The sequence below is a fragment of the Oncorhynchus clarkii genome, chromosome 20 (genome assembly GCF_045791955.1).
Source record: "Oncorhynchus clarkii lewisi isolate Uvic-CL-2024 chromosome 20, UVic_Ocla_1.0, whole genome shotgun sequence".
Classification (NCBI taxonomy): domain Eukaryota; kingdom Metazoa; phylum Chordata; class Actinopteri; order Salmoniformes; family Salmonidae; genus Oncorhynchus; species Oncorhynchus clarkii.
Window position 1 is genome coordinate 77,462,006 of NC_092166.1, and position 13,067 is coordinate 77,475,072.

Consider the following 13,067-nt stretch of genomic DNA (forward strand, 5'->3'; position numbering starts at 1 on the left):
GGATACATAGTGAGAGTATCCAGCTCTCTACTGTAATGACGTCTAATCTGCATCAATAGAAAGGAGGAGTTTGGAGGACTTGTACAGAGAACTATATACTGGCTAACTGATGTATATGCAGTTTAGCAATTTCGTCATGAATTTTGTTCTGGATGCAGCTCTACAAAGTGGTCACTAGCTGGCACAGCCACATTCATAAAATTAGATTTTAAACCTAACCTTAACCACACCGTTAACCCTAATGCCAAACTCTAACCTTAACCACACCGTTAACCCTAATGCCAAACTCTAACCTTAAATTAAGACCAAAAAGTTAATATATGTTTAGATTAATTTTTAAATTATAGCCAATTTTGACTTTGCAGCTAGCCTATCTAAGGGGACATCGCTCAGTTCTGCCTCCAGGACAAGACTCATGACAGTAAATGTCAAGCTGCAATGTATACAGGACCAATATATGTTGTAGGTGTTAGTAGTCCAACAAAGGTGATACATGCAGAGTTCCTATATATTTCATTAAGCAGCTGTGTAGTCCTCAAAACCACATAACCTAGAAATGCATTAATGTCCAGTGCTCTGCCTGTCCTCCTAAATCTAGTTAAATGACGGTAATCCTTCAGTGATACACCAGTCAAACACAATAAGAGAGATCTGCTGATTTTCAGACAAATCTCTATTTCCCAGGAAATGACACTGATAAAGAGTGCCACTGGCTAGCCTGATTTATCAGCCTTCACCAATGCATTTTATGGTAGTGAGTTGATTAAATCTATAATTGCAACTCACCTATGCTGTGATTAGAAATATTAAGTTATATTTTATCGTCAGTCGTCTAAGGAATCACAATATTTCAAGGAAATGAATAAATACATGATAAGATCTTGCTACTAGTATACCTCATTTGGGGGGCTTATCTAGGAATATCCAGGTGCAAGATGCTGTATTAAACGTGTGCAGCTACACAGGTGAGATGAAGGGAGGCATATCTTTTCACAGCAGACCTATAAACACAGCCAGGGTGACCACTGCTCCATTACTCACTCTCCAGAGAGCTGAAAGAACAAGAGACGGACATGAAGAATAGACAGATACGGGCGGCTGACATTCTGGGTCCTGATGGATTGCTCTCTATGGATCACAGCACCCCTGGCTTTGGGTGAGATAAGCTTAATCAGCCACAGGTCAGACCTGGCTACAGCCCAGATACTTCTCCACCTCTGTATCTTTGTCTCCAAGCATTCTATAGCTTGTATGTTCCATGCCTAACAAAAGTCCTTCCAGCCAATTAGACACAGCAAAGCAGTACCTAGGCAAGGGTTTGGGACCGCACTGATAACCATGGCATTTCTCATTAATGTGCATCCTGATATTTGAGGGTCAATGTGTAATGGCCAGTCTTTCGGGATAATTACATTTTACTTACGTAAAATACATTTCTTTTCACGTGAGTGAGCATGAACGATGGCTCAAATGATATGCTCAGTGAATATATTAAGGTACCTTCTTAAACAAGATAAATGTGAAGCCGTACTCTCTATCAGAGATTTGACACATTTATTTTAATTCATGTCTACCTCTAACAAGGAACAGTATTATGACTTGGTAATTCAATACAGTTTAGGTGAATGTTAAATCCTCTGAAGGAATATTTACATCTATAATACGACTTAAAGAGTACAGTGATGTGGACATAATACTACAATCCTCCCATTTCATTTATGGTATGACTTGAACATAAATGTAAGGTTCTGATATACTGTAAGGAAATATACATCTGCATTACCGTATGTGCAGGCTAAGGTTCAGATCTACTACTGTATTCAGGCAGTTATTATGCTTCAGCTCCATGGGGACCGGTGCAGTATGGGAGACTTACATAATCTGTTTTCAAACAGGATTCAAGGTGGGCTTTCTTGAGTAATGGCTTTCTTCTTGCCACCCTACCAAACATGCTTGGGGGTGTGTATTTATTCCTTGTGTTATTATTTTTCTAAAAAATATATATGTATAATTCTCTCTACATTGTTGGGAAGGGCCCGTAAGTAAACATTTCACTGTTAGTCTACACCTGTTGTTTACAAAGCATGTGACAAATACATTTATTTGATATTGTTGTCACATGACCACTTTGACCAACCATAAAACCCTGTAGTTCTTTTAAAGTTGCCATTGTGCTCTCAGTAGCCTCTCTGATTAGACTTCTACTTGCTCGGTCATTCATTTTGGAGGGATAAAGGCAAGGTATACACCGTCCAGCTCCTTGGTGCTCATGGTTGAGTGTTTGCTTTGCAATTCACTACCCAGCAGAGGGAACCTACAGAAACTGCTGAATTTATCCTGAAATCAAGTGAATAACTACAATTTAACACCAGTGGAGGCCAATTAACTTGGTGTGTGATTTTGTAGGTGATTGGTTACACCTGAGCTAAATTAGGATTGCGATTACACTGATCCAAACAAGCTATTTAATTTTTTTATTTTTTTAAATTCTTCAAATTATATATATTTTTTTATGAATATTTTTTTTTACCTCGAAGTTGTGGAGTAGGATGTGTAGATCAATAAAGGGGAAAAAACTATTTTAATTCCAGGCTACAGTATACAGTGCATTCAGAAAGTATTCAGACCCCTTGACTTTTTCCACATTTTGTTATGTTAGTCTTATTCGAAAATGTATTAAATAAACAAATGTCCTCGTCAATCTACACACAATACCCAATAATGACAAAATGAAAACAGGTTTTTAGAAATGTTTGCAAATTTATAACAAATAAATAACAGAAATACCTTATATTCAGACCCTTTGCTACGAGACTCAAAATTGAGCTCAGGTGCATCCTGTTTCCATTGATCATCCTTGAGATGTTTCTACAACTTCATTGGAGTCCACTGGTGGAAAATTCTATTGATTAGACATGATTCGGAAAGGCACACACCTGTCTACATAAGGTCCCACAGTTGACAGTGCATGTCAGAGCAAAAACCAAGCCAGGAGGTCGAACGAATTGGGAAAGATCTGGGTAAGGTACCAAAAAATGTAATGCAGCACTGAAGGTCCCAAAGAACACAGTGGCCTCCATCATTCTAAAATGGAAGAAGTTTGGAACCACCAAGACTCTTCCTAGAGCTGGCCGCCCTGCCAAACTGAACAATCAGGGTAGAAAGGCCTTGGTCAGGTAGGTGACCAAGAACCCGATGGCCACTCTGACAGTGCTCCAAAGTTCCTCTGTGGAGATGGGAGAACCTTCCATAATGACAACCATCTCTGCAGCACTCCACCAATCAGGCCTTTATGGTAGAGTGACCAGACGGAAGCCTTGCCACTCTACCATAGCCTGGCCAGACAGAAGCCACTCCTCAGTAAAAGGCACGACAGCCCGCTTGGAGTTTGCCAAAAGGCACTTAAAGGATTCTCAGACCATGAGAAACAAGAGTCTCTGGTCTGATGAAACCAAGATTGAACTCTTTGGCCTAAATGCCAACCGTCACGTCTGGAGGAAATCTGGCACCATCTCTACAGTGAAGCATGGTGCTGTTGGCAGCATCATGCTGTGGGATGTTTTTCAGTGGCAGGGACTGGGGGACTAGTCAGGATTGAGGGAAAGATGAACGGAGCAAAGTACAGAGAGATCCTTGATGAAAACCTGCTTCAGAGCGCTCAGGACCTGTCACACCCTGATCTGTTTCACCTGTCTTTGTGCTCGTCTCCACCACCTCCAGGTGTCACCCATCTTCCCCATTATCCCCTGTGTATTTAAACCTGTGTTTTCGGTCTGTCTGTGCCAGTTCGTCTTGTATGTTCCAAGTCAACCAGCATGTTTTTCCGTTGCTCCTGCCTTTTCTATTCTCTTTTGCAAGTCCTCCCGGTTTTGACCCTTGGCTGTTTTCTGGACTCTGTACCCACCTGCCTGACCTTTCTGCCTGCCCTGACCTTGAGCCTGCCTGCCACACTGTACCTCTTGGACTCTGAACTGGTTTTGACCTTTTGCCTGTCCACAACCATTCCCTTGCCTACCCCTTTTGGATTATTAATACATATCAAATACTCAAACCATCTGCCTCCCGTGTCTGCATCTGGGTCTCGCCTTGTGCCCTTATAGGACCTCAGACTGGGGCGAAGTTTCACCTTTCAACAGGACAATGACCCTAAGCACACAGCCAAGACAAAGCAGGAGTGGCTTCGGGACAAGTCTTTGAATGTCCTTGAGTGGCCCAGCCAGAGCCCGGACTTGAACCCGATTGAACATCTCTGGAGAGACCTAAAAATACCTGTGCAGCAATGCTCTCCATCCAACCTGATAGTGCTTGAGAGGATCTGAAGAGAACAATGGGAGACACTTCCCAAGTACAGGTGTGACAAGCTTGTAGTGTCAGACCCAAGAAGACTTGAGGCTGTAATCGCTGTTAAACGTGCTTCAACAAAGTACTGAGTAAAGGGTCTGAGTACTAATGTAAATGTGATATTTAATTATTTATTTTTTATGTCTAAAAACATGTTTTTGCTTTGTCATTATGAAGTATTCTCTGTAGATTGATGAGGGGGGAAAACAATTTAATCCATTTTAGAATAAGGTATTAACGTAACTAAAATGTGGAAAAGTCAAGGGGTCTGACTACTTTCTGAATGCACTTTAAGGCTACAAAAGGTGGACTTTTTGAATGGATTGAGTAGACTTTCTATAGGCACTATATTTGAAAAAGTTGCTGATGTGAGTCTCTTCAGTGTATTCCAGAAGTTTTGATTTGTAAAAATGCAACATACTTGGGAGGAGCATGGTTTAGGATCCACAGCTTGATGTACCGTACTCGCCTTATTGGATGTGATCAATGTGTCTTGGCAATGTAAGTATAGTAGATAGAACTGGTGTTGTGTGGAACCTATGAGGAATTGTTTGCATGATAACTCCCACATTCCATCTGTATTCTCAGAGTGAGATCAAGTCCAGTATAATTATATGCTGCCCTAATGGCTGCTGTACAAACTGAAGTGGTGACTGAATTGTTTTTTACACCGCCTGAATCTAAAATGAAGAATTTCCACATAGCGTGTCTTCTTGAACAGATATTTAGAACATTATTTCAACTAGGAAGATTTACTGTAATAGGAGTGCTGCATCATGAATCCCAGTCAGATATAAGAAACCAAGATGGTTCGATCCCTTCCAGGTAAATGACTGTATGGAAAGCGGGTATGTCAATACAGACATGGTAAAGCTCTTTGAATGAAATCCTCTGGGGTTTTTTGTGAAACAAGACAGCAACACTTTTGCTATACAGTTGCTCTAAAGGGAACATTTTAGGTGCTTATATCCACTAAAGCAGGTGTAACCGAAGGACGATATTTGTCGGGGGTCCGGAACATAATTGTAATAATTTGTACACTTCAAATAGACCACCAAAAAATATGATTGTATTTGAAAGTAACAATAATGTTATACTTTGATTACATTGAGACACGAACGAGTCTCTTTTATTTATTTGTGGGAACAGATTTCCTTAGTTAAACACATTTTTAGCTGAATTACTGGTGATTTTACAGTCTTTTTGTTTTATCAAAAACTACAATCCCTAAAAACTTTGGGAGGCATAAAGAAAGCACTAAAGCATATTCTTTGAAGTCTTGACACTGTCATTGCAAAATAAGATGTTGACTTTTTAAAGTGGGTTTACATTTCAAATCCTGACATTGTTTTGAAGTGCCACCGGTACTTAATATAGTCACTGCAGTGACTCTCCATAGATATGAACGATTGGTTTTAAGGCCTTTATTATCTTTGTCAGACAGTACTCCATGACAATCTAATCTAAAGAGCGCATTCTGTCTTTGGCTTTTTCTAGGTATGATGTTGTGTGCCAGTGCCACATTTGTGGATGACTCATTATCTCGTTATTTTAGCATTTCACAGATATTAACATACGGACAGATTCTAGCAGGATCACTTAGATGTTTCTGTTTGTACTTGCAAATATCACACCGACCAGGGCGTAATAAATTGCAGTCAATCCCGCAGATGGCCCCACACACCAAGGCATAATAAATTGCAGTCAGTCCTGCAGATGGCCAGAGGCAGAGATAAGTCATGCATTGTGATGTTCAAAGGAATTAGATAATATGGAAATGTTCACATTTACTGTAGACAGACCACCTGCAAAGTATGCAAACCTTGTCGACTATAAATGCATGGCTCTGCTTTACACGAACAGCAGCTGTAGACGCTGACGAAATGTAAACGCTTTATGGAAGACTAATACATTTGGTCTTTGTAAACTGCAATAATTTGTTCACCGTAAGATTTGGTCAAAATGTCAAGATTCTTAAACGCTCCTCTTTTTCAATTTTCGCCTAAAAGACTTACCCAAATCTAACTGCCTGTAGCTCAGGCCCTGAAGCAAGGATATGCATATTCTTTGTACCATTTGAAAGGAAACACTTTTGGAAGTTTGTGGAAATGTGAAAGGAATGTAGGAGAATATAACATAATAGATCTAGTAAAAGATAAGTAAAACATTTTTTTTGTACCATTTTGAAATGCAAAAGCAAGGCCATAGTGTATTATTCCATGGCAGGTGTCATTTAGATTCTGGCCACTAGATGGCAGCAGTGTATGTGCAAAGTTTTAGACTGATCCAATGAACTATTGTATTTCTGTTCAACATTTTGTATCAAGACTGCCCAAATTTGTAATTTGTTTATTAACTTCATGTTCAAAATTGTGCACTCATTTAAGCTTTCTGGCAATATCAGATATATCTCTGTCCTTGGAAATGTTCTTGTTACTTACAACCTCATGCTAATATCATTAGCCTACGTTAGCTCAACCGTCCCGTAAACGGGACACCGATCCCAAAGAAGTTTTAATTTACAGGTGTATGGGAAGTTGTGTATGTGCTCTGACAGCTTCTGGTGTCCTGTCCTCCCAAGGCCTCTGGATCAGGGATAGATCAGAGATGTCCTCCCATAGCCTCAGAATTATGTACAGTATATAACTCATTATTCTCAGAGACATTGTTCCCTTTATGAGAACGAATGCAAGCATCCCTATAAGGCCGGTAACAACGGTTACCACTGTTTGGTTGTACTTCTGATACAAGTGCAATCTAATCCCACCAGTCCCAGACATAGGCAATGTCTGGATGTTCATATAAGCATTTTGCAGTGCATGCTCTGATGGATGTGAAACATCTGAGTGTTGAAAACAAATGAAATCCAATACTGGGTATTTCTCACTTCGTTACCTCTAAGCTGCACATGCAGGAGACATTTTTTTATATTTGAAGGTTTCAGTGAGGGCGACTATGTAAGCATCATCAGATTTGTACATACATTTCATCCCTCCTTGTTTAGAGCATTGGTTTAGGTACCACTTTAACCAGCTGCAAAGACAGTCTCACTATAATGTAGGCCTAATGCATGATTTCATAAACAATCTCTACACAGTAAGCCTATTCAAAGTTGTTTGTGTATTTGTAATTGCCCTGTGATGACCCTCTATAGACACAGGTCATTGGGTTAGGTTGTAGGCCTCTATAGAGACAGGTCATTGGGTTAGGTGATAGGCCTCTATGGACACAGGTCATAGGATTAGGTGGTAAGCCTCTATCGCCACGGTCATAGGGTTAGGTGGTAGGCCTCTATAGAGACAAGTCATGGGCAGAGCCGGCTCCAGGCATAAGCAACATAAGTGGTCGCTTATGGCCACCAGCCACTAGGGGGCCCCTGACAAAATAAGTAAATAATAATATTTTAGGAACTCAGTCAGGTTCTCAACTTACTATTGAGAGTTAGAATAGTAGAATACAGAGGGTGCAATTTCTAAATTTGGTGCATCAGCAGTTTCTCTCTTGTTATGTCAGTCACTGACAATCACTCAATTAGCATGTCAGCAAAAACATCTAGCCAGCTATAGTGCCTTCAGAAAGTATTCATACACCTTATTCAACATTTTGTTGTGTTACAGCTTGAATTCAAAATTGATTAAATATTTGTTTTCTCTCACCCATCTACACACAATACCCCCATAAACCCCCGATGTTTTTGCACATGTATTGAAAATAAAATACTGAAATATTTAATTTGTATAAGTATTCACTCCCCTGAGTCAATACATGTTAGAATCACCTTTGGCAGTGATTACAGCTGTAAGTCTTTCTAGGTAAGTCTCTGAGAACTTTGCTATCCTGGATTGTGCAATATTTTCACATTTGTTTTTTAATTCTTCAAGCTCTGTCAACATAGATTTTCAAGACGATTTTAAGTCAAAGCTTTAACTAGGCGATTCAGGAACATTCAATGTCGTCTTGGTAAGCAACTCCAGTGTATATTTGGCCTTGTGTTTTATATTATTGTCCTGCTGACAGGTGAATTTGTCTCCCAATGTCTATTGGAAAGCAGACTGAACCAGTTTTTCCTCTAGGATTTTGCCTGTGCTTAGCCCTTTACCTTTTTGTTTTATCTTTAAAACACTCCCTACTCCTTGCATATGACAAGCATACCCATAACATGATGCAGCCACCATCATGCTTCAAAATATGACGAGTGGTACTCAGTGATGTGTTGTTTTGGATTTGCCCTAAACATAACGCTTTGTATTAATTTCTTTGCCACATTTTCTGTAGGATGCATGTTTCAGAATATTTTTTTCTGTACAGGCTTCCTACTTTTCACTCTGTCATTTAAGTTAGTATTGTGGCATAACTACAATGTCAGCTTTCTCCTATCACCGCCATTAAACTCTTAAGTGTTTTAAAGTCACCATTAGCTTCATGGTGAAATCCCTGAGTGGTTTCCTTCCTCTCCAGCAACTGAGTTAGGAAGGACGCCTGTATCTTTATTGTATTGATGGTGGATGGTGTATTGATACACCATCCAAAGTGTAATTAATAAATTCACCATGTTCAAAGGGATATTCAATATCTGCTTTTTTTACCCATCTACCAATTGGCAGTGGTGGAAAAGGTACCCAATTGCCATACTTGAGTAAAAGTAAAGATACCTTAATAGAAAATGACTCAAGTGAAAGTCACCCAGTAAAATACTACTTGAGTAAAAGTATTTTGTTTTAAATATAATTTTGATACTTAAGTACATTTTTGCAAATATATTTACTTAACTATCAAAAGTAAAAGTATAAATCATTTGAAATTCCTTGTATTAAGCAAACCAAAACATACAATTGTATTTTTTAATTAAGGATAGCCAGGGTCACACTACAACATGCAGACATAATTTACAAACAAAGCATTTGTGTTTAGTGAGGCAGAGGCAGAAGGGATGACCAGGGTTGTTATCTTGATAAGTGCGTGAATTTGACAATTTTCCTGTCCTGTTATGCTTTCAAAATGTAACGAGTACTTTTGGGTGTCATGGAATATTTATGGAGTAAAAAGTACATTATTTTCTTTAGGAATGTAGTAAAGTAAAAGTTGTAAAAAATATATATAAATAGCCAAGTAAAGTACAGATACCCCAAAAAACTACTTAAGTTGTACTTTAAAGTATTTTTTAATTAAGTACTTTACACCACTGCCAATAGGTAACCTTTTTGCAAGGCATTGGAAAACCTGCCTGGTCTTTGTGGTTGAATCTGTGTTTGAAATTCACTGCTCGACCGAGGGACCTTACAATTATCTGTATGTGTGGAGTACAGAGATGAGGTAGTCATTCAAAAATCATGTTAAACACTATTATTGCACACAGAGTGAGTCTATGCAGCTTATTATGTGACTTGTTAAGCAAATGTTTACTCCTGAACTTATTTAGGCTTGCCATAACAAAGGGTTTGAATACACATTTCAGCTTTTCATTTTTTATTAATTTGTAAACGTTTCAAAAAACATAATTCCACTTTGACTTTATTGGGTTTTCTGTGTAGACCAGTGACACACATTCTCAATTGAATCTTTTTTAAATTCAGACTGTAACACTACAAAAAGTGGAAAAGTTCAAGGGGTGTGAATACTTTTTGAAGGCACTATCTAAACATGTAGTAATCATGGTCAAATACTGACCGGGCATGCAGGGCAGGTGCCCAGGGGCCCTGACCTTCAGAAGGTTCCGTTGATTGTTTTAGTCACTCTCACTCAAATATCATTAACATGACATAAGTCTTGAGAAATGTGTAGAATTGCAATACATTTTTAACAAAATTGCAAACATTTCTCTCCGCCCCATGGTAAATGTGTAGAATTACACAAAGCTTGCTTTAAAACTGCTACGAAAATATACTCCCCATGGCTAAATGTGTAGAATTGCAGGAAATATACGGTATAACATTTCTCTCCACCTTGACAAAGGGGGGCCACTAACAGTGTGTGGGTGGGCAACCAAATCTTGTTTAGGGCCCCCAAAAGGCTAGGTCATGGGGTTAGGTGGTTGGCCTAATGGAGCCTAATGGCTGCCATATTGATAATCTAATGCACATTATATAATGAGCTACTCCTCAGAGGTCAATTAGGATTATCAATGCACACTACACTATCAAGATCCAGCTTTATGCAGTGGGTTATCCATTTCAATTGACTGATTTACCAACTAAATGTAACCCATGGGGCATACAGGTTATATTACAGGCATCCTAAACTTGGTTTGCCTTTTCTTAACCTAATCATCTTCTTATAACCATTTTACAAACACTACCACACATTCCCCTGTGGTCCATGCATCCCTAACATGCCTGATGATGACAGATTAGACCTCAGCATTTCACTGGGCATCATACCAACATTGCATGCTGCTCTCTGCAGTGTCCACCAACATGAACATGTGGATTAGCTGCTCTCTCTTGATCGAGAAGGGGAGTTTTCTACTAGACTACCAACGGTGAACGTGCTGTTTGATTGGGCGCGAAAAGAAGAATCCCAATGTTGGGGAGGAGGAAGGGAGCCATCGCTCACATTGCATCACTCACTGCACGTGCTGATTCAGCGGGACGCAAGAGATAGCGGCGGGTGCTGAGGACACTCGCCAGAATCACTGCTGCTTGGATGCCACTGTCAAATCAAAGCATTGCGCGGTAGTAAGGAAGAACAGACACTGCGGCGGTGTCAACGGTGACCAAATCGCAAAGGTTTTCCTGGTGGCTGTTTATCTGCCGTATAGGAAGTATGGATTAGAAGTGACTAGGAGGACGCTAAATCCCCTGTGTTGTTTACTGATCTATAGTTATTGAGCAAATATAAACTGCCAGTGCTGATCTGAAATGCAGATCTGAAGCAGGGCGCAATGGACACGAACATGCGGAAATTTACAGTTAGAAGATGGTTTTCCGTCTACCTTCGGAAGAAGTCACGGTCCAAAAGCTCGAACCTCTGCAGATTGGAGGTTAGTATATTGTTGTGTATTGCTATTTCGTGTCACGTGTGTGCGCCATAACGTATAATCATTGTTTGCTAATGGTGTGATTTAGCCACTGCTGTCACTCAATTATATTGTGGAAGGCTGTAGGCTGTTTTGTGGAACCTTACAGGTGTTGTTTTGTTGTTATACACCTGACATGGTTTTAGGCTGCACTTGCCAGTGCAATTTCAGTATTTTGACAAGCTTTGTAACCTACCATGGCGCAACATTTTCATGCTAAAATAATCATGTTGAATTCTGTATAGCCTGGTATTGCTGTGCCACAACAAGTCTGAATCCGACAGATAGGCCTACAGGTGTTCCCGCCTTTCTTGCACAAACACCTGCACTTGTCTTGTCTTACTAGCAATGACTTTGCTGATAGCTGCTTTATTAAGGAACGTTTTACTTACTATGACTGTGATATGTTGTTGTCTGTACCTAGCTACCTTAAAATGAATTCAATCACGATACCTGAGTATGTTTCCTGTAGGCTATTCTACTATTACAAACCAAATATTTTATGGACTAAGTTGCTTTGCTTGTTAAATAAATTCCGTGCCGCGCTCTGTAGATTTGTAGCTACTTTTTTTTAAAACATTTTATTTAAAAAATGTTAAGCCTAATATAGGCCTAATGCATTCTGGGTTTGGTGTAACTAGGCCTATTTGCTTATTAGGGACATTTTTGTATTACTTTTATGTGGGCTACTTTTATTGATTCTTGAAGAATATAACTTATTTTGCCTCGTGAGCTTAGTTCAACTGTTAAACCCCATCAGAATCCAAAATATAAACTTGTAATCAAAACTCATTTTGATCTCATGGATGGTCAGTCCTTGCATGTGTAGCCCCGTCTATGAATTTGGGAGAGGTTCAATTTCTCCAGCCCCATCCATACCTTGTTTACCCACATTGTTATTGTTTTAACAGCAGATTGACCCTTTAAAATAATTAATTATTTATTAGATTTGGAGGAAAATATTGAATCAGGAAACCAAAAGAGCAGTAGACCGATTTCCAATGATCTTCACTTTATTCTGTAGGCCTAGTTTTTTTACAATTTACAAAGGGGAATTGGAATCCATAGACACACCTATCCAATCCAACCACGACCCTGGAGATTATAATCGTCACCTTTTGATTCATCATATTGCAAAGCTACCTGGACACGGTGCTGTTCAGCGGCCATGGGGCTGAATTTGCAATCAGTCTTTTGTCCATTTGCGTTGATTGCGGTACTGTCCATGGTGCTGAATGTTGGCCAATGATTAAAGGCACAACAAGGGATTCCCACATAGTTAGATGACTTCTAAAGTGGTGGAAACACATACACTATATCCTATTAAATGAATATGAGTGGAACTCTGTACCATACTATACAATACCATACAAAATACTTGAATTGTAATTTACATGTAAATTCATTTTTGCAAAGTTGACATGCAAATACATAAAACAAGTTCTCTATCCCAATTTAACTGCATTCCTATCCTCTTTTTCTACGTATTGTAGAAACAGTTTCTAACCGATGTGAACACTGTCATTCAATTTTGTCCTTTCTTGCTGAGCTTTCAAGTAACTTGCTGTTAAAATGACCAGTGTTGACATACCTGCCTCAATGAATTCAAAGTTAAGACCTCATAAGAGGGTCAAAGAGTCTCAGTGTGGTTACGCAGACCCGTGAGCAACTGTGGCCCCTCATGATGAGTTTAGTATTTGTGGCCCCCACC

The 13,067-nt window shown here is 39.4% G+C and overlaps 1 protein-coding gene across 1 annotated transcript in view; it reads left to right on the forward strand.

The window, feature by feature from the left end:
• The first annotated feature begins 11,004 nt into the window (after window positions 1-11,004).
• LOC139375698 (ribosomal protein S6 kinase alpha-2) overlaps window positions 11,005-13,067 on the forward strand; it is a 36,158-nt gene continuing 34,095 nt past the window's right edge. The window contains exon 1 of the mRNA XM_071117506.1: window positions 11,005-11,320. Within this exon, the coding sequence (XP_070973607.1) occupies window positions 11,222-11,320 (99 nt within the window). The 5' untranslated portion in view covers window positions 11,005-11,221. The remainder of the gene's footprint in view (window positions 11,321-13,067) is intronic.